Raw genomic sequence first — 27,480 nt, 5'->3', positions numbered from 1 at the left:
GCTGACACATTGTGGGATTTTGGTTAGTAGGGAGGAGATATCTGGTCCAGAGAGGTAGATCTGTGTATCATCATTATAGAGGTGATAATGAAAGCCGTGAGACTCTGAGCTGTCCCAGGCCAAAGGTGTAGATGGAGAAGATTAGAAGTCCTAGAACCGAACCTTGGGGGACACCGACCGTTTTTGATTAACAGTAGGATGATGTGCTTTACCAAAAAGCTCTATCTTGGTCTCATCTGTCCACTCGACTCTTTCCCAGAGGAATTTTGGCTTGCTCATGTATATTTTGGCAAACTGCTTTTTTTAATGTGAAAAGTGTGTGTGTGTGTGTGCATCTCACTAAATTAGAATATCATCAAAAAGTTAATTTATTTCACTTCTTCAATACAAAAAGTGACACTCATATATTATATAGAGTCATTACAAACAGAGTGATCTATTTCAAGTGTTTATTTCTGTTAATGTTGATGATTATGGCTTACAGCCAATGAAAACACAAAAGTCATTATCTTAGTAAATTAGAAAACTTTATAACACCTCAGCAGTGCCACAGGCTGATCGCCTCCATGCCACGCCGCATTGATGCAGTAATTGATGCAAAAAGAGCCGCGACCAAGTATTGAGTGCATTTACTGAACATACATTTCGGATTTTAAAAACATTTTTCAAGCTGTTGTTATAAAGTAGTATAATTTACTGAGATAATGACTTTTGTGTTTTCATTGGCTGAAAGACCTAATCATCATCAGAAATAAGCACTTGAAATAGATCACTCTGTTTTGTAATAACTCTATATAATGCACGTGCATCTCACTAAATTAGAATATCATCAAAAAGTTCATCTATTTCAGTTTTTCAATACAAAAAGTGAAACTTTGTGTGTATGTGTCGTTACAGTGCTCTAACACAGAAAAATAAAAATGTTACAGGTCTTGTAAAATGGCAACACAAAAAAGGTAATTTCTCGGTCGCTTCATTATGGGACACGTCATCTATAATATAATCCTGGTAGCGTACCTCGGTCCGAAGCCTTTATAAACTGCGCACAGAGGAACGCATCCACATCCTAAACGAGGATGAGGACTGTGGCCCAGGAGATCACAGTATGCGTAAGCACTGAACGCATACTGCGATCTAAAGCACAACAACTTGCCTATCCGGGATTGCCGTGGGGTCTGTTCGGGCCGGAGGCCAGGAGATGAATCCATCGTTGAAACTGTGCATGCCCATAGCGCAGTTTTATTGAAGACACACTTGCAGTGTGTCTTCAACAAAATGACGCCGGAAAGCGCGGACTGCGCAGGCGCTGATTCCAGCGCTACAATCCCGCAGCAGCATATGATAGAATGGGGGCGCAGGATGGCAGCAGCACATGACAAGGATGGGGGGGGGGGGTGCAGGATAGCAGCAGCACATGACAGGGATGGGGGCGCAGGATGGCAGCAGCACATGACAGGGATGGGGGGGGGCTCAGGGTGGGAGCAGCACATGACAGGGATGGGGGGTGCAGGGTGGGAGCAGCACATACCAGGATGGAGAGCATATACCAATATAAATGCAAGTGTGTCTTCAATAAAACTGCGCTATGGGCATGCACCGTTTCAACGTCTTCTAGATGTTGGTCGAGAGATGGGGCTATCCAGAGGTACAGCTCTTCGCCGGACACCAGAACGCGAAAGTACCTCAATATTTCTCACTGGATCCAAACGGCCCTTGCTTGGGCGTGGATGCATTCGCTTACAAATGGGAATTCAAACTAGCATATGCCTTTCCCCTCCACTGCCTATCCTTTCAAAAACCTTACAGAAGAGAAGGACCGAAGGGACCAGAGTAATTCTAGTGGCCCCTCGCTGGCCAAAAAGAAGTTGGTTCGGAACGTTAACCAGTCTGAGTGTGGAGAGCCCTCTAATCCTTCCTCCCATCAAAAATCTCCTCCTCCAGGGACCGATTTACCATCCGGATCCCGAGAGACTACGCCTAACTCCCTGGCTTCTGAATTCTGGATATTAAAAACAAGAGGCCTCTCAGAGAAAGTCATCAAAACTCCAGAAATGCAGGAAACCTGGAGCGAACACCATTTACCATAAGATCTGGAAAACCTTCTTAAGGTGGTGTGCACCCACTCGCCCAGACCCTCATAGGGCTGCTGTGGCTCAGATTCTAGATTTTTTTTTTTTTCTCAGACCTAGTACTCTTAAGGTGCAGGTAGCGGCGTTAAGTTCATACTTTGATCAAAGACTAGCGGAACATCAGTGGGTGAGAAGATTTGACAGCAGCCACCAGCATCCACCCTAGAGTAACAGACTTGGTTCCCCCCCTGGGACCTAAACATTGTTCTAAAAGGGTTAACCCTTCCACCCTTTGAGCCCTTATCAGCCATAAGACTGGACAGGCTGACCTGGAAAACGGCTTTCCTGGTGGCAATAACTACAGCCAGAAGAGTGTGTGAACTACAGGCCTTTTCGGTCGACGAACCCTACCTGAGAATCCTGGAAGATTGTCCAATTTTCCAACTTGACCCTTCATTTCTACCTAAGGTGGTCTCAAATTTCCACAGATCTCAGGAGATAATCCTTCCATCTTTTTGTGACAACCCAAAAGACAAAAAAGAAATGGAATTCTACACTGGATGTTCGGAGAATAGTACTGCACTATCTTCAGGAAACAGAAGAAGGAAGGAAAGCCAAGAACCTATTTGTCTATTACACAAGGTCCAAACAGAGGAAAGAAGGCAGCAGGGTGGATTTGATTTAAATCGAACTGATTTAAATCATGATTTAAATCACTAGTCAGTAAGGCTTGATTTAAATCAGTGATTTAAATCAAAGTTTCTACCTAAACTAGTTCTTGCTACTTTACTTTAACATGCAAGTAGATGAAGATTTTTAGAATCACTTTTTATATTACTTTTTTCTCCCCAGTTTAATGGGTTAATCATTCATATTTGGACACCACTGTTCTGTTTTACTTAGGAAGGAGAAAAATAATCCTGACCTTAATAACAATTTTAAATAGATTTATTCAACTGAAACAATAACAACATTACAGCATAAGTTATTTGCTTAAACAAACATCCATGTTTGTTAACTAATTTGGCTAAACAAAATATATATATGTTTTAAGAAACTTAGACTGTCAGCCCAGCCGACACATGAAAAACTTAAATACTACTGTCCCTGCTGTCCTCTGTAGCTCACTCGTCGTCATCTTCATCATCATCTTCTTCTTTGTTCCTATTCATAATCTGGAAAAGAAAAACAAGCTTTCCTGCTTTATTGGGTCCCAACCGATTTCTCAATTTAGAATGAATGAGTCCAAAGGAAGAGAATATTCTTTCAACGCCTGCAGAAGAAGCTACTGCTGTTAAAAGTGAAATCATTACTTGAACAGTCTCTAAATCCAAGCGCTTAAGTGACTTCCACCAGTTTACTGGTGTGACCTTCCTTAAAATATCTTCAGCAAACATATATTTCTTGAATGGTTCCCCCTTAGCTCTGAAGTTTATTATAGTTGGCATTACAGATGGATGATTGCTGGATACCCATGTCATAGCTAACTCCTCTTCCTCAGCACTTAGGTTTTGACCCTGATATTGGATATTGACAATATTTGCCAAAAAATGAGCTGGAGTCAGTGCTTGTCCCATTCGTTTGTTTACTGCTTGTAATTTAATTCTGTTCATGTGTAGTTCTGTTTTTAAGTGTTCACTCAGTTCCTTCCAAATTTCAACAGCATCCACAATAAAACAGCTATTTTTCTGTATTTTGTTTAAAGCTTGAGAGATGGGTTTCAGGAAGCTCAGCATATGTTCAACATTTCTCTTAAGCCCAATGTTGAGGATTTTGGCCGTGACAGTGCCATCTATTTTATCTCGATTTTCTTCACAAAGTGTCATCAGAATAGGCCAGTTTTTGATATACTGCTCAAAACAGTCCACCACAGAGTTCCATCTAACATCTTGTGGGAGCGTTAGCTTGGTTCCACCCATCCTTTTCAGAGCTGCTGCAGCAAAATGATTATTACGGAAGTATTTAGCAATTTCAACAACATTAGCCTTTATTTCTGGAACACTTAAGTCTTTGGCTAAGAGGTGCAGCAAATGAGCACTGCAACCATATGTTAGCATCTTTGTATTCCCTCCCTGCTCTTCTAAATTTCTTCTCATCTTGGATACGTTTGCAGCATTGTCAGTGACCAAACTGCGTACTAGACATTTGAATTTTTGTTCACATGTTGTTCTAGCTTTTACTGCCACTTCTTGTAAGTATTCTGCTGTGTGTGCATTTCCTGACGTATCAGTTGTTTGTGTAAGGAAGACTTTACCTTCTTCTGTTGTTATACAAGCACATACAATAGGATCATTGTGGACATTACTCCACCCATCAATACTTAGGTTAACAATTTTACCCTCCAGAGCTGTTGCACATTGCTCCATTTCTCTGTCATACATTTGATCCAGCAGTTTCCCTGCAACATCAGCTCTGCTGGGTGGACTGTATCCTGGTCTCAGTGACTGAACCATATTAATGAAATGTGGGTTCTCAGTCAGACGGAAAGAAGAGTTCGTTGCATAAATAAACTGGGCAATTTTTTCATCAATCAACTCTTTTTCTAATCTGCTAGTTCTTATCACAAACCTATCTATGGTGGTTCCAGGAGGCAAAGGTTTTTTCTTCCTTTTGGGTGATGGTGATATGTGGCTGTGGGTGTCTGATGATGATGCTGCTGCTAATGAAGCACTATCCTGGATGGATAACTCTGAAACTGTAGAACAGGATGATGGTGATCTTGGAGGTGGATAGTTTCCAGAATCCATGAATTCCCCTAAACAAAAAAAGTCAATGCTGTTATTTTATTGTTTATACAATTTCTGCTTATTGTACACAACACATCACTGCCCCAAAAGGAATATTTGTTTTTCTTCATAACTGTACCAAATGACAGTAACATGCAGTAGTAATAAGACATATAATTTTTCTCACACAAGACAGTTCAGTCTTTAGAAATAGGATTCAATAAAAATGTTTACCAACAGATCCTGCCTGTTCAGAAGTGTTTCTTTGGTCATCTTCATCACCGCACTTCTCATGATGTTGCCTCATTCGCGCCACCAGGCCTTGCATCTATTTGTTGCATCGTTTGCATTTTGCACGCATGCCTGCCTTACCGATAGGCGAAGGAGCTTCATTAAAATATTCCCAAACTGGGTCTCTTTTACGGCCTGCTACCATTATAAGGAAAGAATGTAATAAACCTCAGATCGTACACACAAACAGATCCAGACTTGTCTGTCTGTGGCTATGCTGCAGTATTGTGCTCAAAGTTTCACTTTCATTTTCTTGTCTGCTTGCCCTTCCTCCTCCTCACACTTAGATTCACATTCTTCTTGTGTTGTGCAGATCTATTCCACTCCAAACAATCAGAAACATATTGTCTAACTTCTTGGACTTGGCACTGAAGGGGTTGATTCTGTATTCATAGGTTTGTAGAACAATAGGATTAAGGTCTTTTTCTCAACTCTGTTCATGTTGTAACATTTTTGCCGTGAAGAAGAGGCTGGGACCTCTGCGGAGTCCAATTCAGTTTTGAGAACTGCGTAAGTAAAGCGAGCGTCTGTGATAATATAGGAGAGAAACTGCCCACTAATCCTACAGAAACCTCTGGAAGAGCATGGCATTGTGAATGTTACACATATACAGCCTTTATTCTACTGAGTTAAACAACTCCGCTTTATCTCATGATGGAAGAACCTTTGGATGGTAAAATATTTTCCTCAAAAAGCAGTTTATTGAAAAAAATCCGATTTAAATAAAAAAAAATCCTATTTTTTTTTTTTTTTTTTTTTTTTTTTTTTTTTAAATTGATTTTTATCCACCCTGGAAGGCAGCAAAATCCACAATAGCCAACTGGATTAAGAGGGCGATTACGGAGGCTTACCAGATCCAGGATCTACCTCCTCCAGCAAAGCTCAAGGCCCATTCTACAAGGGCGATATCTGTTTCCTGGGCTGAAAAAGCCAACGCATCCATCGAACAGATTTGCAGAGCTGCTACATGGTCCTCAATACTTTTTCCAAACACCACAGACTAGACCTAATGTCTGTTGGAGATTTAGCCTTCGGATGGAAGGTCCTTCAGGCTATTGTCCCTCCCTAGTATATCTTTGGTATACCTCCTGTGTGCTGTCGTGGGGGGTTATTAGAGAAAACCGAATTAGACTTCTAAAAACCCACCACGACAGCACGGGTAATTCCCTCCCCTTCACTTATTGTTTCTACGACAGCTTGATCAGTAGAAATAAAAATTAACTTGAAGCATCTATACTTGTGTGGTCCTTTGTAATAACACTGGAGGGAGGATGTGGGAGGGGCTATTTAAACCTCTTCGTATTTCCTGTCCCTATTAGGGTGGGAAAACATCCTCCTGTGTGCTGTCATGGTGGGTTATTAGAAACCGAATTACCGGTAAGTCTAATTCTATTTTATTTTTTATATCCCCTTAACGACCTATGACTTATCTATACTTCAAAGGCTGCCTCGCCCCCTTTGATGCGGGCTCCGGCACTGAGTCTGCACCTTTTCTGGCACATGACATCTGATTAGCTGTGATGTACCCCTAACAGCCGCTGGTGGAATCGTGATCCACCCGTGGTTGGTGACTAACTAAACGCCGCTGTCAATCTCGGACAGCGGCTTTTAAATTGCGCCTACCGGAAACTCGTCACAAGACCCGCCCATCTGCGCCCACGTCACATGATCGCGGGGCGCCGATGGGTTGGCATGACAACCTGGGGTCTGCAGGAGACCCCTGCGGTTGTCATTGGCTATAGAAAATATTGAAGCATGTGAAAATATCTTTTTACATTTTATAAAAGTTTAAATCACCCCCCTTTTTGCCCCATTCCAAAAAAATACACATTTGGTATCGCCGCCTTCATCAGCGCCCGATCTTTCAAAATATAAAAAGAATTAATCTGATTGGTAAATGGCATAATGAGAAAAAAAAATCAAAACTCCAGAATTAGGTTTTTTTTTGGTCACCGCAACATTGCAATAACGGGCGATCAAAACTTCGTTATCTATCCCAAAATGATATCAATAAAAACGTCACCTCGGCACGCAAAAAATGAGCCCTCATCCAGCCCCATTTCGCGAAAAGTGGAGACTCTGCGGGTCTCCGAAAATGGCGCCACTTTTTTTTTTTTTTTTTTTTTTTTTTTTTTTAATTTACTCTGGAATTTTTTTTTTTTTTTTTTTAGCACTTTAAATAAAAAGTAACTTATACATGTTTTGGTATGTGCATACTTGTAATGACCTGGAGAATCATAATGGCCGGTCAGTTTTGGTGTTTAGTGAATATGTTAAAAAAAAAAACTTAGAATCATAGAATGGTAGAGTTGGAAGGGACCTCCTGGGTCATCTGGTCCAACCCCCTGCTCAAAGCAGGATTCACTAGATCATCTCAGACAGATGTCTGTCCAGCCTCTGTTTGAAGACGTCCATTGAAGGGGAACTCACCACCTCTCGTGGCAGCCTGTTCCACTCATTAATCACCCTAACTGTCAAAAAGTTTTTTCTAATATCTAATCTGTGTCTCCTCCCATTTAGTTTCATCCCATTGCTTCTAGTCTTTCCTTGTGCAAATGAGAATAAAGATGATCCTTCTACAATGTGACAGCCCTTGACATATTTGTAGACAGCTATTAAGTCTCCTCTCAGTCTTCTTTTTTGCAAGCTAAACATTCCCAAATCCTGCAACCGTTCCTCATAGGACATGGTTTGCAGACCAGTCACCATTCTGGTCGCTCTTCTCTGAACTTGCTCCAGTTTGTCTGTCTTTTTTAAAATGTGGTGCCCAAAACTGTACACAGTATTCCAGATGAGGTCTGACCAAAGAGGAGTAAAGACCGATAATGACTTCACGTGATCTAGACTGTATGCTTCTGTTAATACATCCCAGAATTGTATTTGCCTTTTTTGCTGCTGCATCACACTGTTGACTCATGTTCAGTCTATGATCTATTAGTATACCTAAGTCTTTTTCACATGTACTGTTGCTTAGCTCTATTCCTCCCATTCTGTATATGCTTTTTTCATTTTTATTGCCCAGATGTAGTACTTTGCATTTTTCCCTGTTAAAAACCATTCTGTTGGTTGCTGCCCACTGCTCCAGTTTATTTAGGTCTTTTTGAATCCTCTCTCTCTCTTCTCTAGTATTAGCTATCCCTCCTAGCTTTGTGTCATCAGCAAATTTAATCAGTTTACCCTCAATTCCTTCATCTAAATCATTGATAAAGATGTTGAACAATACAGGTCCCAGGACGGAGCCCTGTGGTACCCCACTTGAGACATTCATCCAGCTGGATGTGAAGCCATTTACAACCACCCTTTGAGTCCGATCACTAAGCCAGTTATGAATCCACCTAACAGTTGCCTGGTCCATTGCATACTTGGTCATTTTTTCAATAAGGATGGTGTGAGATACTTTGTCAAATGCTTTGCTGAAGTCAAGATATACTATATCTACAGCATTTCCCTGATCCACCCAGTCAGTGATTCTGTCATAGAAGGAAATTAAGTTAGTCTGACATGACTTGTTAGTTACAAACCCATGCTGACTCTGGTTAATCACTTCTTTCTTATCCATGTACTTACATACATGTTGTTTAATAATTTGTTCAAAGATCTTTCCTGGTATAGAAGTCAGACTCACCGGCCTATAGTTCCCTGGGTCCACCTTCTTCCCCTTTTTGAAGATAGGAACAACATTTGCTCTTCTCCAGTCTTCTGGGACTTCTCCTGTTCTCCAAGAATTTTCAAAGATTATGGAGAGTGGTTCTAAAATTTCTTCTACGATCTCCTTCAGTACTCTGGGGTGTAATTCATCTGGACCTGGAGACTTGAACTCATTTATGTTAGCTAAATATTCCCTCACAATCTTTCTGTTTACAGATAACTTGGATTCCTCTATTCCTTTAAAAGGACAGTGAAGATCAGTTGATGTTACATTTTCTTTCTGAGAGAAAACAGATGCAAAATAGGAATTAAAAAGTTCGGCCTTCTCAACATCCTCTCTTACCATTTCTCCATTTTCATCCTGTAAAAATCCTATAGCATCTTTGACTTTTCTTTTACTTTTGACATACCCCCAAAATCCTTTTTTATTGCTTTTGACATCTCTTGCAAGCCTTAATTCATTGTCAGCTTTAGCTAACCTGATACGTGCCCTGCAGGATCTGCAGACTGCATTATAATCTTCTTTAGATATGCCTCCCTCTTTCCATTTAATAAACATTTCTTTCTTTCTTTTTAGCATGTGTTTAAGTTCTGTGTTCATCCATCCTGGTTTCCTTAAATGCTTCCCATTCTTCCTACTTTTCGGGATTGTTAACGATTGTGCTTTGAGAATCTCATTTTTAAAAATTTCCCATCCTTCCTGGACATTTTTGTCCTTAAGGACATCCAGCCATTGGATCCCTCCTATTCTCTTTCTGAGTCTCTTAAAATCTGCCTTTCTAAAATCTAACCTTGAAGTTTGAGTCTTCACATGTCTTCACTTGTGGAATTGCATTTTTTTTTTTTTTTGCAATTTCACTGCACTTTGGAATTTTTTTCCTATTTTTCAGTGCACACTATGGTAAAACCAATGATGTCATTCAAAAGTACAACTCCTCCCACAAAAAACAAGCCCTCACATGGCCGTGTTGACAGAAAAATGAAAAGTTATAGCTCTGGGAAGAAGAGCAAATAAACTAAAACTGAAAAACCCAAGTTTGTGAAAGGGTTAAAGATTGTACCGAGAGGGATTTTACTGGGAGTACCAAAAATCTTCATTTTTACAATGCAATGAACTCCAAAAAAAAAAAAAACCCCAATACAATAAACCATGGTGGCATAGCAGCTTTTTCACAATTTCATTCCACTTGTAATATTTTTCGTGTGTTTTTTTTTTTTTTTTTTTTTTTTTTTCTTCTTCAGTGCATTGTATGGAAAAATGTGTGTGTGTGTGTAAAAAGAACTGATCAGCACATCCTAAATGTGAACAGGTGCAAGCTGCAGAAACTGAATAAGATCTATAAAAAGAAAGCATGGCAGCACTCCATTATGGCCAAAATACATAAAGACAATAAAAACATTTGATTTAAACTGTGTTATTACTCAATGAACTTTACTGAATGGAGGTTCCTAGCGCACAAATTGGCCAATTCACGTGTGCCCATCAACCGCTGCAAGGTGACCTCCCCCTGATGGGTACTACTCTGCCTACATGCCTCTCTTGGGCTACAAGCCTATAACTCTGGACAGAACATGTCACTTCTGGGCTGAAACACCTACAATTTAAATGGGCTGGTAGAATAGAATATACATCACCTGCTGGTTAAATGGGGGGAGTGCAAGGTCAAACAGGAGGCAGTTACAACCTCCTATAGTAATATGTAAAAAGAAGAATTTTTTTATTTTTGGATATAAATAGATAGATATATAATCTATCTATCTATCTATCTATCTCTATCCAAAAATAAAAATTAAAGGGAATCTGTCACTTAACAGACCTCTAATATGGGCATGTGGGTTATAGAGATATAAATCTATACTTGCCTGTATGGCCCATATTACAGGTCTGATTATAGAGAAATCTTTTTATGCAATCCGTTTTTCTAGGCTTGGCATCCGGGGACACCAAGAAATGCCCGCCTATATGCTTTAATTTAAGTATTGCCCACCTCCACTGCACATTACAGGCCTCTCCTCTTTTTAAGTGGGAGGGGAGAACTTGCACAATTGGTGGCTGACTAAATACTTTTCTCCTCACTGTGTGTATATATGATAAACCCCTTTAAGGACCTAGTCACGTTGTACGTTAATGACAGAGCCTTTTTTTTAAATGGGACAAGTGCACTGTCTGAGGTGATAACCCTGGAACCCTTCAACGCATTCCAGTGATTCCGAGATTGTTTTTTTCGTGACATGTTGTACTTAATGTTACTGGTAAATTTTGATAGATATGATTTGTGCTTAATTATGAAAAGATCCTAATGTGAACTGGTGCCAGCTGCTGTAACTATAAAATATATCAAAAGAATGCAGCAGCATTCTTGGCCATATGGAGTGCTGCTGCATTCTTTTGATATATTTTATAGTTACAGCAGCTGGCACCAGTTCACATTAGGAGGTGCTGGTCAGATTTCTCTGGTTTGTATTACTATAAGGGGGGTGTAACTGCCTCTTGCCTGATTCTGCACTCCTCCCATTAACCAGCAGCTGTTTTATAAACAGCTCTGCTTGCCCTTTAAATGTAGGTGTTTTTAGCCCAGTAGAAGACATGTTTGTCCGTTTAGTTGTATGCTTGTAACCCAAAAGTGGCATGTAAGGCAGAGTAGTTACCCATCAAGGGGATGTTACCTTGCCGTGGTTGATGGGCACACATGAATTGGCCAATTTATGCGCTAAAAACCTTCGTTTTTTTGTAAGTACTTGTTGCTGAGCAAAACAGTTTAGATCTAATATTTTCATTGTTAAGACGTATCTTGGCCATATGGAGTGCTGCTACATTCTTTTGATATATTTTATAGTTACAGCAGCTGGCACCAGTTCACATCAGGAGGTGCTGGTCAGGTTTCTCTGGTTTGTGTAGATAGATCTATAGATATATATATAGTGCTTTGTAAATTTTGTTGAAAAAATAGAAAATTGCTCAAACTTTTAACCCTTCTAGCTTCCTAACAAAGAAAAACAATTGATTAAAAAGTGCTAATGTAAAGTGTACATATGGGAAATGTTATTTATTAACCATTTTGTGTGGTTTAACTACCTGATTTAAGAGCATGAAAATTCATAGTTTGAAAATTGCAACATTTTTAATTTGTTAAATTTTCGATCTTTTCATAATTAAACACAAATCATATCTACCAAAATTTACCAGTAACATGAAGTACAACATGTCACGAAAAAACAATCTCTGAATCACTGGAATGCGTTGAAGCGTTCCAGGGTTGTCACCTCAGACAGTGCACTTGTCCCATTTTAAAAAGGAGGCTCTGTCATTAACGTACAAAGTGACTAGGTCCTTAAGCGGTTTCTCATATACACTGATTTCCTTTAAGCTATCATTAATTTGTGTGACTTTGCATCTCTATAATCCACAGCCACTCCATCTGCTAAGTTCTTACAGACACTAATCTTAGGATCCTGATTTTGAGAGCAAGTGACGGGCGGGTGTTGGAAGCCACAGTGATATGTACGGTTTTATTAGTAGCAGGCCCAGGAGTTGACCATGACAGAGAAGGGAAAGTTGGTGAATGTAATTTCTTTCAATCCTTTTTTTTTTTCCCACTCCCATAATTTTTCCAGAGAACACACTATAATCTCAGTGGTGGTTCCATTGAAAGAAACCTTTTTTTAATTACTTTGTTTAAAATAGTCTGTATGTAGCCCTTGTTTTACATTCACCCCGGTTTAAATACAGTTCACTTAGCGCACATCATACTGATTTATGCCTATAGACCATGTGCAAGATTGTGTTTATTACAGTCTTGGGCCACGGCCCCACTATCAGTATTCGGTCAGTATTTTTTCTCAGGAGTGGAAGCCAAAACCAGGTGAGGAACAATCCGAAAAGGTATAATAGAAACAAGTCACAGATTCTGCATTTATCACCCACTCCTGAGAAAAAATACTGACCGAATACTGAAAGGGGGGCTGTGGCCTAAAACCAAACCTCTATGTGAAATGGAAATTACTGACAAGGTAACTCCATTTCTTTGCCCTTCTGTCTGTTAACTATAGAAGAGGGGTAATGTGGAAAGAAGTAACACATGACTGCAAAATCCGACTACACAGTCTGTTTGTAGTCTGTAACCATGGAGATGTACAGGGTATGTGTGCGCAAAAAGTAGGGTTTTTTTTTTTTTTTTTGTAATTTTTGACAAGTTTCTGGTAGATCTGCAGCAGATACAATAGTGATCAAAACTGCAGCAAGCAGCCCAGTGATTCATTGCTGGAATGAGGGTCTCTTCCCTTGCATCATGCTGCTCTCAGTTGGGGGTAGGAAAGACCCTGTGACAGATTCCTTGTAAGTATCCCATACACATTAGATAAGCCATCCGAACCTGCTGATTTTCGGAGGGATTGGCCGATCATCTAATGTGTGTGACTCTCCAGTCAGATGATATCGGGGAGAGAAGGATGCAGACTGAATTTCAGTGGACAGTCATTGTGTCTGGTGGGTATATAAGCCGCTGTCGGGTGATCTTCTGGCCCATGTAGAGAACACAGAAGTGCTCAGTCCGAGCCCTCCTGTGTATGGAGGAGTCTGGGGGGAGATTGTCAGACGACTGTTATCTAATGTGTGTGCCCACTTAGGGGATTGTTCATAAATTGCATCTTTGCTCCACTTTGTCCATTTTGGATTTGCTGATGGAAAGTCTGCATCATTTCTGAAATATCAGTGTGAAAAATGAACCTGCGCCCCAGAATGAGAAATCCACTGCTTGTTAATTCTGCAGATTGTCACTTCGCTGTGCACATTTTAATTACAGAAGTTGTCCTTTACTGTTGGGTAATAAACCTTAAGCATATGCAAAGTATTTGTACAGCACCAAGAGAGAAGCATTTTCTGCTTTCTGGGAAAATGTTTGTGTGCTTCCTAGAAATGCTCATTGGTCTGGCAGGCGATAATTCCTGGTAGTTTCTCCTTTACCTGATTTATTCTGGGTTTTCCATTGTTCAGCCATTTCCTTTTACACATATTTCAGCTGTGCGGTCTCAGGCATAAAATGCAGAGGAAACTAGAACAGGGATGTGGTGCTTTTATGTTTTGGCCTTTATCTTTTTATTAAAAACAACACTATATACGGTAAACTCTGGATGGACAAACATTAGCCAAGGCTAGGAGCCAAGCCTAAGAACCAGCCATGACACGTTCTCGGGGCGACTGCTGCTCCTTGACTTTGCTTTCTGTACAGTAAATAATAACAAGCCATTTTTAAACAGATTTCCAGGCAATTTTCATAGAATTCTCTGTAGAAAAAAAAAATCTACTACTTCTTAAATTCGCTCAGAAACCATCCCCAAATAAAAACAAGTATCATTAACAACCTGTCTGACTGGAGTGATTTTGAAAGAGGTTGTTTAAAGGGAACCTGTTATGTGGAAAAATACTCTATTAACCTGCACATATGGGGTTAATAGCGTTCTGCCCGGCACCAGCACTTAATTTCCTCCCAGTAGCAGGGATCTAACTTTACTCCTTCTGGCAGCGTTGGAATTTCAGTCACAGGAATAGTGCCGTCGCTGGATCAGTCACCAGCAGCTGAAACTGTGCCCCTGGCACTGACTGACAGCAGCTTGGCATCCGAGCTGGCTGTCAGTCAGTGCGGGGTGTGGCTACACCGCTGCACTCTGTACACAGAGCGGGGACTGAACCTGGCCCGGCAACACCCCTATAACTGAAATCCCAACACTGGCGGGATGAGGAGGGAAATAAAGTTAATTTCCTCCTGAAAGTGGGAGTCTGTGTTGGCAGGTGTTCAGAACGCCATTAACCTGCAGATTATTCCCATATCACATTGCTGGTTCCCTTGAAAGAGGTTTTCTACTTTATTAATATTAAGATATGGAAGATTCCCCCTTCCCCTCCCCTTTTTATAAGGGTTATAATTAACTTTCATAACTGAGTGGAAATTCCTTTTTAGGCTGCTCAATGCATTCCTATATACAGCAAAATGGCGATTTTATTTTTAGATTTGTATTTATTTTAAGTGAGAAATAAGTCCATGAGCAATATGGAATACCCAAACAACGGTTCCTGGCTCTTTTCATAACTTGTATAGGTTACAATTCAGAGAACCATCACACCGACACGATTCATTTTAATGGGAAACATATCTACTGTAGGCGACTTTGAATTGACAAATATTAGTTGTCTTCCTTCGTGCCAAAGTTCCTCCAAAATTTGGGGGGATTTTTGGCACACTGCATACGGTGAGACCAGAACTGTTGTCAGACCTGGCACAAAGTGTATAAAATGCATTCGATCGGGAGAGACATGTTTGATAAATATTAGATTTAAGGTCCCATCAAAGAAAGGTACGCTTTGTCATGGCTGGTGGGCTCACATGAATTGGCCAATTTGTGCCCCGAGTACCTACATTTTATAAGTACACTGCTCAAAAAAATAAAGGGAACACTTAAACAGAATATAATTCCAAGTAAATCAAACTTCTGTGAAATCAAACTGTCCACTTAGGAAGCAACACTGATTGACAATCAATTTCACATGCTGTGCAAATGGAATAGACAATAGATGGAAATTACTGGCAATAATCAAGACACCCTCAATAAAGGAGTGGTTCTGCAGGTGGGGACCACAGACCACATCTCAGTACCAATGCTTTCTGGCTGATGTTTTGGTCACTTTTGAATGTTGGTTGTGCTTTCACTCTCGTGGTAGCATGAGACGGACTCTACAACCCACAGAAGTTGCTCAGGTAGTGCACCTCATCCAGGATGGCACATCAATGCGAGCTGTCGCAAGAAGGTTTGCTGTGTCAGGCGTAGTGTTCAGAGGCTGGAGGCGCTACCAGGAGACAGGCCAGTACACCAGGAGACGTGAAGGGGGCCTTAGGAGGACAACAACCCAGCAGCTGGACCGCTACCTCCGCCTTTGTGCAAGGAGGAACAGGAGGAGCACTGCCAGAGCCCTGCAAAATGACCTCCAGCAGGTCACAAATGTGCATGTGTCTGCACAAACGGTTAGAAACCGACTCCATGAGGGTGGTATGAGGGCCTGACGTCCACAGATGGGGGTTGTGCTCACAGCCCAACACCATGCAGGACGCTTGGCATTTGCCACAGAACACCAGGATTGGCAAAGTTGCCACGGGCGCCCTGTGCTCGTCACAGATGAAAGCAGGTTCACACTGAGCTCATGTGACAGAGTCTGGAGACGCCGTGGAGAGCGATCTGCTGCCTGCAACATCCTTCAGCATGACCGGTTTGGCAGTGGGTCAGTAATGGTGTGGGGTGGCATTTCTTTGGAGGGCCGCACAGCCCTCCATGTGTTCGCCAGAGATAGCCTGGCTGCCATTAGGTACTGAGATGAGATCCTCAGACCCCTTGTGAGACCATATGCTGGTGCGGTTGGCCCTGGCTTCCTCCTAATGCAGGACAATGCCTGACCTCATGTGGCTGGAGTGTGTCAGCAGTTCCTGCAAGATGAAGGCGTTGAAGCTATGGACTGGCCCGCCTGTTCCCCAGACCTGAATCCGATTGAGCACATCTGGGACATCATGTCTCGCTCCATCCACCAACGTCACGTTGCACCACAGACTGTCCAGGAGTTGGCGGATGTTTTAGTCCAGGTCTGGGAGGAGATCCCACAGGAGACCATCCACAACCTCATCAGGAGCATGCCCAGGCATTGTACGGAGATCATACAGGCACATGGAGGCCACACACAATACTGAGCCTCATTTTGACTTGTTTTAAGGACATTACATCAAAGTTGGATCAGCCTGTAGTGTGGTTTTCCACTTTAATTTTGGGGGTGACTCCAAATCCAGGCCTCCATTGGTTAATGAATTTGATTTCCATTGATGATTTTTGTATGATTTTGTTGTCAGCACATTCAACTTTGTACAGAACAAAGTATTCAATGAGAATATTTCATTCATTCAGCTCTAGGATGTGTTATTTGAGTGATCCCTTTATTTTTTTGAGCAGTGTATATTCTATATAGCAGTAATGCAGTCTATATTTTGTATATTCAATGTTTGCATATGTCTCACCTCTTACATAGGCTGCTGTATTCTATTTGTATAAAATGCATAATAAATATGGTGGGAGAATTCAGGCACAATTTTAGCTTAGTTTTAGAACTGTGTGTCTTGAAGATTAGCTTAACCAGATTTGTATGCCTTTAGTAATACATTCTTTTTCCTATTTCTTTTGCAGCGTGGCGTCTACTTTTGTGGAATAAGGTACACCGAGGATGACTTGTCACTCGCTGAGCCCTACGCAGAACCTCACGTCCGTTACCACTCATTTAAGGAGAGAATTCAGATCTTGGAAGAAGAAGACGTTGAGTTGATCAATGTTCCCGTCCCTGAATTTGCTGACAGTGATCCTGCTGACATTGTTCATGACTTCCACAGGGTACGCTATATTTGTTAAGCGTTTGATACTCTTATAGATTGAACGTCGATTATACTTTTGCGGTTGATAGATTTGCTGATTTTATGTAAATGAAGCTTAAGTTCTGTATGAATTATAAATTATTTATTTTTAGAGCAGCATTGATTCCATTGTGCTGTACATGAGAAGGGGATACATACAACTGTATAATATATTTGGTGATGCAAACCCCATGTATAACTACCTTTTGATTTTAAGGCTAATTTATGCTGAAATATAATTGTGAGTGAAGTATATTTAGAATGCTCCTTTCTAGTGTTGAGCGAGTATGTTCTGTTAACCCTTTCGGCGAGTATGCTCGGGCCGAGCACCGAGTAGTTACAGCTGCTCGTTGATATGTTTGAATCACTCCCGTGTGCATGATTTGCGACTGTTTGACAGCTTTAGTACATGGGAGGAATGTCCATTTCTTACACATTCCTCACATGTAATAAAGCTGTCAAACAGTTGCAAATCATGCACACGGGAGTGATTCAAACTTATCACCGAGCAGCTGTAACTACTCGGAGCTCGGCTCGAGCATACTCGCCGAAGAACATATTCTCTCATCACTACTCCTTTCATGATAATCTTTCAGTGTAAACAGGCTGTTGACCAACGAGCAAAGCGCTTGTTCATGGGGACAAATTATTAAAGGAAACCGGTCATGTAAATAAAAAAAAAAAAAAACACTGCTATTAACCTGCTGCTATGGGGTTAATCTGCAGGGTAAAGGAGCCCTGCAGCTGGGAGGTAATTAACTTTATTCCTCCCTTTCAGGCTCCGGCTTTCAGTCATAGGGGTGCAGCTAGCATGACTTCAGCCACCGCTCAGTGTTTATTGAGCAGGCTGTAACTGCACCCCGGCACTGACTGACAGCCGATTGTACTACTGAGCCGCCGCTCAGTATGCCGTTAGCGATAACTGAAGCCGTTTCTCTTTGACGAAAATATGTTAATGGTTTGGCCAACGGTTATCTTGGCTGTCTTTTCCGTACACTGGATTGTCCTTTCAGCCGAGCACTCTTGTTTTCTTTATGAAAAAGCCACCAACAGACATACATGTGCTTCTCACAAAATTAAAATATCATGAAAAAGTTAATTTATTTCAGTTCTTCATTATAAAAGGTAAAACTCATATGTTAGATCAGTTTGTAATGACTCTATATATTTCAAGTGTTTATTTCTGTTAATGTTGATGATTATGGCTTACACTGCTCTCCCTTTTTTCACAATGACCTTTGCACACGCTCATTAGATGCTTCGGTACAAAAGATAGGATCTATTGCTGCTAATGTGTATGTGAATTTTGTGAAAGAACAAGAAGTTAGTTTAGAATAGCCCCCGTGGACAGTGTGAAAACTGCAACATTTCTAATTGTTTATCTTTTAATACAGATTGTGATACGTAAAAAAAAAAAAAAAAAAATGTCCAGCCATTTAAAAAAACAAAACAAACTTCTTGACCACACAAATCTGATCTAAACAGCAGGTTGTTTTCTGATGATGAATTCCCTCTAAGGCTATTGTAGCCATACAGCCCCATACACTGACAGCTTCTATGCAGTATTTTTTGTGTGTTTTGATGACCTGTCTGACATGGGGTAATGAGCTATACAATCCCCATCTGCAGCAGACTAGGTTATAGAGATTGTAGCAAGCCGTTCAGCTGTTAGTTTCTTACAGTTTCCATCTTAACCTCTTTTGTCTCCTCAGAAACTCACAGCATACCTTGACCTGAGCCTGAACAAATGCTATGTTATCCCTCTGAACACATCAGTAGTTATGCCGCCTAAGAATTTCTTGGAGCTCCTTATCAACATTAAGGTACTTTTATACATACTAATGATTCAAATGAAAATACAAAATCTGCAATTTATGGCTGTGTGCACACTGCTCCATGTATATACATCTAACGTATCCATAGGGCTAAAGTCTCTCGACAGAGGCCTAAAGAACGCGCTTTTGGCCCCTAAGGAGATGTACTTCAACATACCTTCTTATACTACATAGTAAAGCATAGCAGACTGATCTTTCCTACAGTGGCAACCACAAAAAAAATATCTATTTTATTACGTCGAGCCTTCCGTCAGTCTTTCTAATGTGCCCTGATAAAAGCCTTGACCTCAGTGTACAGAGCCCAGATACCCTGTGTTGTCTGTATTTCCCTGAATGTTTCTTCCACCAACAAGGAAACTTGTAAGAAATCTCTAAACAGATGGCTACATTTATTTAGACTATAAACCTATAGATGTAGAGTGTTGGGGAGCAACGAAGGATCATCATCTAAAGCCAAATGATCGGATTGTGCATAAACTAAGCAAGTGGCTGCTTGTCATGGAAAAGAATGATTTAGATCACAAGGAAAACCTATAAGAATGCGTAGTCTACTTGTTATATAAAGGTTTCACTTTTCCATATGCGTTCGCTCTGAGATACTCGGCTTGTTAGTGTTTCACTGCTGTAGGTGTTTTGTCAGTAAACCTGCAAGTAGAGCGGATTCAGTTTACACTGCAGGAGTTTGTCTACATTGCTGCACAGATTATATCTGAATAAACTGTACGATTACAGCATATGGTAATTGTTCCAACCAGTATAGTTCCTTTTTTGTACCAGGGATAAGAATGCTGTAAGACAGGGGTGGGTAATTAATTTTCCTGAGTGGCCATATGAGGGATCGGGACAGTTGTGGAGGCCAAACAAATATGTTTAAATTAATTCTGCTCAATATTAACTTATGTTATATTAATTTTATTGCTCATTATTGAGCAGATCAAAACCATATCATTTACTTGTTGGTTGTTCTTCCCCAAACTTCCCCCAAAAAAACAGTATGATGTCCTCACAGCTCCCCCACACAGTATACTGGATCCGATGGCCCCATACACAGTATGACACCCACCCAGTATGATCTCCCTTCAGCTCCCTATATACAGAGTGATTATCCTAACAGTATGATACCCCGCCCACAATCCCAACACATTATGATGGCCACCACTGCCGCCTACACTGTATGATGGCCCCCATGCTTTATAATTCCCTACAGCTCACAAACACAAAATGATGACCCCCATAACACAGTATGACCTCCCACAGCCCCCAACACAAATTGATCCCCATAGTATAATTTATCAAAGTCAACACATTAGGAGGTCTACCCCACACTACGCCCCCCCACTGCCCCAACAACGATTGTTGACATCACAGTTTGATTGCTCACAACCACCCCAACAGTAAGATTCCCCACTGTACATATACACATAATGGACCGACCAAGTGAATGGGAAAACAAAAAGCACTACTCTCCTCACCTCTGTTCCCCCGGCGTGCTGTTCTGGTCTTTGCTCTGCACACTGACGTTCCACAGCAGACGCGATCTAATGATTTCATCGCGCCTGCTGTGCTGAGGCACTGTCGCACAGGCTGAATGAATGAATGGTGGTGGATGGGGCAGACAGCTCTCTCCTACACCATTACATTCATCAGTATCTGCATGCCAAGGATTCAGATATTGGTGAAGCCAAAGGGCCGGATGTGGCTTGTGGGCCACAGTTTGCCCAGGTCTGCTCTAAGGTTTAATCATTAATGATTAATATTCTATGGCCCAATAAATGAAATGCACAGGTCCACATTCAGCATTCTCTACGTGCTTATCTAACTCCAAAAAATGTGCCAAAATTTAGAGCAGAGTTCAGCAACCTTCAGCACACCAGCTGTTGTGAAACTACCACTCCCAGCATTCCTTGACAACCACAGGGACGTGTTGGAAGCTGCTGTTTCACAACACCTGGAGTGCCGCAGGTTGCTGATCCCTGAATCAGAGCTACTTGTGCCGTGCACGTCCATTTGTAAAATTGGAGTAAAATGTGGATGTCACATGCGGCTTCACCAGGATTTGGACAAATTGAAATCAAATTAAAGTTTTTTTTTTAAAAAGTTGCAAAATTTCTGCTCAATTTCACTTCAGAAAAAAATCAAGAAATCTATGAAGATGTATTTTGAAATGCAGCAAACTTATTAACGCTTGTGCAACATTTTGATATTTGAAGACCTATTGGCATCGTTGCTTCCAGGAAGACAAATGTGCATGTGTCATGAGTAAAGACCTCCTTCCCTTTCCACACACATATTGGACTAATGTCGGCCGAATCTGTGGATAACTACTGGTTCAGCTGCCATCTAATGTGTATGGCAGCCTAAGACAATGTATTGTCGAGGAAATATCGATCTGCTATGTCCGATTTCAGACTGCCGATCAGATTGTTCTTCCGGAGATGAGCTGCCTGTAGAGATGTGTGGTGGCTGCTTTCACAGAGAACACAAGCGCTCGTCCATATGATTGGAGAGTCGGCCAAGATGGCTGTTAGATGAACGCTGGTTCAGCTGATGGCAATCTAAGGGTGCTTTCACACTGTGGTCTGTGTCTGTCTGGGCATACATCCAAAATCCCCCATAAAACTGGGTCCGTGCATATTTGCCAAAGGGGCCCTAGACTATAATGATGTAGACAGAGCGAACGTGTGCGCTGTTGTGCATTATTTTTGAGAGTGTCAGCCTATTTGAGGCAGACCTCTGAGTAAAGATATCCAGTAATGAGTGTAGATTGTCTCATTCTGGTTAGATAATGACTTGTATGTTCTATGTTTTAATCTTTTTCCTCTTCTCTGTACAGGCTGGAACATACCTTCCTCAGTCTTATTTAATTCATGAGCAGATGGTAGTCACTGATCGCATTGAAAATGTGGACCAACTGGGTGTCTTTATCCGTCGCCTTTGTCAGGACAAGGAGACCTACAAACTCCAACGCAGAAATATTATTCGAGGTACTGACAGTTTTGCAAACCTTTGCTACATGTCTAATCAAAGTATACATAAGTTAAATGGGTCACACTATTGGACAACCCCTTATTAGATGCTGAAGTACCCGAATTAATAAACAACAAAAAAAAAACCACATACCTGCCAGATCAGCACCATTTCAGCAATGTCCGCTATTTGGCCGCATGGAAACACCGCATTGACATCACTCCGATGGTCCGGGAGGTGAAATGTTTTTGTTTTTTTTACTTTTGCACTTTAGCATTTAATTAATAGTTGTCCAGTAGAGAACAACAGTTTTTAATTATTAAAAAATGATACAAGATACCATATTCAACATATTTAGTACACCTACGACCAGTATTGATTCTGCGAAGAACGGTAATCTTCTGTGAAGGACTAAGTCAATGCAACCACAATTATCTGAAGGTCGGAATGTGGCCAAGAGCCAACTAAGGCCTCATTCACACGTTAGTATGTTTCATCAGTGTATGCGAAAACCAGGAGTGCAACAATAATTGAAGGATTGACACCAGTTCTCTGCTTTGGAGACTCCTGGTTTTGACATACAAATACTGATGTGTGAATGAAGTCTTAAGCCACATTCACACGTTTAGTATTTGGTCAGTATTTTACATCAGTATTTGCAAGCCAAAATCAGGAGTGGAACAATCAGAAGAAAAGTATAATAGAAACATGTCACCACTTCTGCATTTTTTTTTTTAACCCACCATACTGAACATGTGAACGTGCCCTTAAGTGGGCTACTAAAATGTTCTGTGACTGACCTGAAGCTACACCTTTTCATAGTTTGTTACATGGATTCTCTAGGATCCTTATAACAGGGCCATTAATTCTACTTTCCTGGCTGTTCTGTCGCCTACAGGACACCACAGGAAAGAACTACTGATTCATGGTAGTGAGCGGCACAGGAGAGCCCACCCCCGCATACACGTTATTTATTGGATTTTAAGCATTGTTTGATCAATTTTTCCTACTAGAAAAATAGAAGAGAGTACATGACCCAAAATAGAGCCGAGAGCTAAGAATACACAGAGCATGGGAGGAGCAGGAAGTCAGTGATGTGATGCTTCAGTCAATGCCTGCAGGAAGTGATGTCAGAGGAGGCGGAGTTATGTCACTTGCTGCTGTACCGCCAATCACTTGCAGCCATTTTTACTTTCTCGTGATATTGTGTGCAATAAAGGGTAAATTACTCTGAGTACATAAATTACTTAACTCTAAACATGTCTTTATTTCCAACAGGGAAGCAAAAACGAGAGGCCGAGAATTGCTTAAAGATTGTTCACTTTGAGAACACGTTTGCGATGGAGACAACAATTTTCTACCTTTAAAAGGAGTCTTGTGAAGCCCTTGTCAACCATTTCTCACAGTATAGCCCTGCCCTTTTTGTTGTGTGTGTAGTCTTTCTTTTAAGGAAGGGTTTTGTTCTTAGTGGCCAGACTGCTGCACAGCAGATTCACTCTCATCTCATCTGTTTTCTAATCTACATCATTTCTTTCTTTTTCTTTCCATATTCCATCCTCTTAAGTGTGGTATTTTTAGATTTACGTCTATAGGATAAGACAATTCATTCCTGCTGATTTTAGTGGATTGATTTTTACGCTTTTTCCATGGAAATGTCACAGCATTTATCCTCCGCACTACGCCACCACTTTAAGGCTGCACATATACTATATGCATTCATTTGCATCTTAAAGCCTGTTTGCTACTGCATGTTCATACACCTAAAATACCTGATTTATTCATGCTAAAACGTGTAAAAGAAGAGCTCAGGATTAAATATAGAAAGTCATGCTTAGTAAAATATGAATAAGGATTTTTTTTTTATTTTATTATTAATTTGTTAAAACCCTATGGCATAAAAACAGTTGTGGATTATGGCTCCTAGCTGATAAGTTTATCACTCTCGGGTTTTCCAAAGTGAGAGTCATGGGGGGGCTTACCTCTGTCCTGTATGTACATTTTGACCTTTTAGATTAAAGTACAGTCATTAGCACTGTGATTTGTGTGTGGAGCTTGAAGAGCTTTCTACAGAATTATTTTATCAGCTATGCAGAAAATTTTCAGAGCCCAAATCAGATAGTAACAAGGCACTTTAAGAGGGATTGCAGCCAGCATAGTCTTAATGAATTCTCTGTTGTGTACATAGATTGGAAAGAACCCGTCCCCAATGGCAATCCTATTATTTGACAGGCTACTTGGCATTGACATCTCTTTTCCCCGCTAAGCTGTGTATTTGTGAGAGTCCATATCCATTTTTAACAAGCTGTCTATGGTGCAGGGCAAATACTACAGAAGCCCTGTGAAGTGTATCTTTTTCCATATAGTTGTCTTTTTAAGCTTTTGGTGTGCAGAAATATATATGTTAGAGGGATTGTGGTGATCATTCTGCTTATCATTAACAAGTGAAGTAGTTATTCAGCAAATGTCCTTTATAATAAGAGAACTGGAAGTATATTCAATATAGTGGGATGAAGAATGATACGGAGTCTGAGACTGCATTGTATGTAAATATTTAGGACCGTAAAGTACGTCGGGAGCATCTGTGTAGATACAAATATTCATATGTGCGTAACGGGAGTATGTTAGTCTTGGCATTTACCAAAAAAAGAGAAAAAATACACAATGGAAAAGCATTGTCGTCCTGGTAAGTAATGTGACCTCCAGCTCTAGTTCTTTGGGAACATATCTACAGCTGTGCATTTCCACCTACTAAAAATTCAATTTTGTGTTATTTTTTTCTTTGTTTTTAAGCTTTCTTAAATCTGTTTTTAACTCTAGTTAATGGTTTGGTATATGCCCGCTTACTATAAAACAGGAGTGTCAATAAAGGAATTAGGTGGTAATGTGTTACTAATTTGTATATAATCGTACTTGTAAAAGAATAAAACTTACACCACCTGTTTAATTGCTGCCTGCGGACTCTTCTTTCTCTTTTCTAGGGGGTACGGATGGAGCACTTTAGAGTGTATTCACGTGGATTGAGAATGCAATGGATTCTCTGCTGCGGATTTATGGGCGTTATATCTGCCGTATATATGAGGTTTCTCCATTTCAATAAGGCTTTTCACACGTCCGTGTTTAAATATGTTTTATGATTTTAGAAAATCACGACAGGGCACCTTATTAAGCACGTTTAGTACTTTCCAATATTAGAAAAATAAAGACCAATGTGTGGAATGTTGACCATTAATGTTGAATTTTGCACAATCTGTGACTTTACCCATATTAATAATTGGGGTTTCAACATAGATGTATTTGTTCAGTGTCTCTTATGCAGAAAGGCATACATACAGTGAGGGGAAATAAGTATTTGATCCCTTGCTGTTTTTGTAAGTTTGGCCACTGACAAAGACATGAGCAGTCTATAATTTTAAGGGTAGGTTAATTTTAACATTGAGAGATAGAATATCCCAAAGATAATCACATTGTATAAATTAGATAAATTTATTTGCATTTTGCAGTGAGAAATAAGTGTTTGATCGCTCTGGCAAACACTTAATACTTGGTGGCAAAACCCTTGTTGGCAAGCACAGCAGTCAGACGTTGTTTGTAGTTGATGAGGTTTGCGCACATGTCAGGAGAACAAGAAGGCAAACTTCGAATCAAAGTCCAAATTAATGGTAAAATTACAACATTTTATTAATAAAGTTAAATAGAAAATGTGAATCACAGATTCAGAAACGGAACAGTAATAAAACAATGGAGGTGTACCAATGGGGAGCAAGTAACAAATAAGATCTAATACAAAATCAAGCTGCCAGGTAAGGAAACTGCTCTATACAGATGCAGTAAAGCATTTTAGTAAAGTACAGGTGCTTGAGAGGTAGGTCAGGGAAAAATGTTATATATAGGATCAATCATGCCGCCTTCCAAATAGAAATTCTAATATAAATAGCTTGTGCACAGGACAGAAGATTGTTCTGGCTGCTGATCATACACTGACACCTTCAGTGCAGACGTATGTGCTAACACAAGTGAAAGGAATTCCAAACAGCAGCATAGCAAATATAACACAAGTCCTTTTGAAGTACTTGCGGCCACAGTGGATGAGAACACGCTCCTCAATTGCGCTCGCCCCGACGCGCGTTTCGGCACAGCTGCCTTTGTCAGGTGGTGGCGTGACTGAGGGTTGGAAGGATTTAAAAGGCCCCATGAACCAATAAAAAAGGTGTGTAGGCTTCCTACCAATGAATATGAAGAGGGCGTGGCATGACACAAGCCAGGAGGAATTTTGGTCCACTCTTTGCAGATCATCTCTAAATCATTAAGATTTTGAGGCTGTCGCTTGGCAACTCTGGAGTTTCAACTCCCTCCATAAGTTTTCTATGGGATTAAGGTCTGGAGACTGGCTAGGCCACTCCATGACCTTACTGTGCTTCTTTTTGAGCCACTCCTTTGTTGGCTTGGCTGTATGCTTTGGGTCATTGTCTTGCTGGAAGACCCAGCCATGACCCATCTTCAATGCTCTTACTGAGGGAAGGAGGTTGTTGGCCAAAATCTCGCGATACATGACCCCATACATCTTCCCTTCAGTATGGGGCAGTCTTCTTGTCCCCTTTGCAGAAAAGCACCCCCAAAGTATGTTTCCACCACCATGCTTCACGTTTGGGATGATGTTCTTAGGGTTGTACTTGTCCTTTTTCCTCCAAACACGGCGAGTTGAGTTAATGCCAAAGAGCTCAATTTTTGTCTCAACTAACCACAGCCCCTTTTCCCAATAACTCACAATCATCCAGGTGTTCATTGGCAAACTTCAGACGGACATGCACATGTGTCTTCTTGAGCAGGGGGGCCTTGCGGGCACTGCAGTATTTTAAACCGTAATGTTACCAATGGTTTTCTTGGTGACTGTGGTCCCAGCTGCCTTGAGATCATTAACAAGTTCCCCCAGTGTAGTTTTAGACTGGTCTCTCTCACCTTCCTCATGATCAAGGATACCCCATGAGGTGAGATTTTGCATGGTGCCCCAGATCGATGTCGCTTGACATTCATTTTGTATTTCTTCCATTTTGTTACTGTTGCACCAACAATTGTCTCCTTCTCACCCAGCGTCTTACTTATGGTTTTGTAGCCCATTCCAGCTTTGTGCAGGTCTATGATCTTGTCCCTGACATCCTTAGAAAGCTCTTTGATCTTGCCCATGTTATAAAGGTTAGTCTGACTGATTAATTGAATCTGTGGACAGGAGTCTTTTATACAGGTGACTATGTAAGACAGCTGTCTTTAATGCAGGTAACAAGTTGATTAGGAGCGTCTAACTGGTCTGTAGGAGCCAGAACTCATAATGGTTTGTAGGGGATCAAATACTTTTCTCACTGCAAAATGCGAAAAAAATTATCTAATTTATACAGTGTGATTTTCTTGATTGTTTTGGATATTCTATCTCTCAATGTTAAACTTAACCTACCCTTAAAATTATAGATTGTTCATGTCTGTCAGTGGGCAAACTTACAAAAACAGCAAGGGA

The 27,480-nt window shown here is 40.8% G+C and overlaps 2 protein-coding genes across 2 annotated transcripts in view; one reads left to right on the top strand and one right to left on the bottom strand.

The window, feature by feature from the left end:
• Positions 1-24,918, top strand: part of ITM2B (integral membrane protein 2B) — a 62,914-nt gene extending 37,996 nt beyond the window's left edge. The window contains exons 3-6 of the mRNA XM_073663832.1: positions 16,952-17,152; positions 18,885-18,995; positions 21,841-21,991; positions 23,253-24,918. Coding sequence (XP_073519933.1) covers positions 16,952-17,152; positions 18,885-18,995; positions 21,841-21,991; positions 23,253-23,341 — 552 coding nt within the window. The 3' untranslated portion in view covers positions 23,342-24,918. The remainder of the gene's footprint in view (positions 1-16,951; positions 17,153-18,884; positions 18,996-21,840; positions 21,992-23,252) is intronic.
• On the bottom strand, positions 3,141-5,798 carry LOC141251199 (uncharacterized). Its single transcript, XM_073670271.1, has 2 exons — positions 5,030-5,798; positions 3,141-4,824 (listed from the first exon to the last, which is right to left on the bottom strand). Exons 1-2 carry the CDS (start codon positions 5,121-5,123, stop codon positions 3,194-3,196), a joined length of 1,725 nt encoding a protein of 574 aa, XP_073526372.1. The 5' UTR covers positions 5,124-5,798; the 3' UTR covers positions 3,141-3,193.
• Positions 24,919-27,480: the final 2,562 nt, after the last annotated feature.

The sequence above is a fragment of the Phyllobates terribilis genome, unplaced genomic scaffold, assembly GCF_046119375.1.
Source record: "Phyllobates terribilis strain yellow unplaced genomic scaffold, ASM4611937v1 Scaffold_2__4_contigs__length_985480577, whole genome shotgun sequence".
NCBI classification, from domain to species: domain Eukaryota; kingdom Metazoa; phylum Chordata; class Amphibia; order Anura; family Dendrobatidae; genus Phyllobates; species Phyllobates terribilis.
The sequence above is the reverse complement of the archived record's forward strand: the minus strand, read 5'-3'. Positions and strand labels throughout refer to the sequence as shown.

Excerpts from the sequence above, each read along its gene's own strand:
- LOC141251199 (XM_073670271.1), bottom strand. The coding sequence starts at position 5,123 with ATGCAAGGCCTGGTGGCGCGAATGAGGCAACATCATGAGAAGTGCGGT. Across the intron at positions 4,825-5,029 it reads TGAACAGGCAGGATCTGTTG|GGGAATTCATGGATTCTGGA; the intron begins GTAAACATTTTT and ends TTTTTTGTTTAG.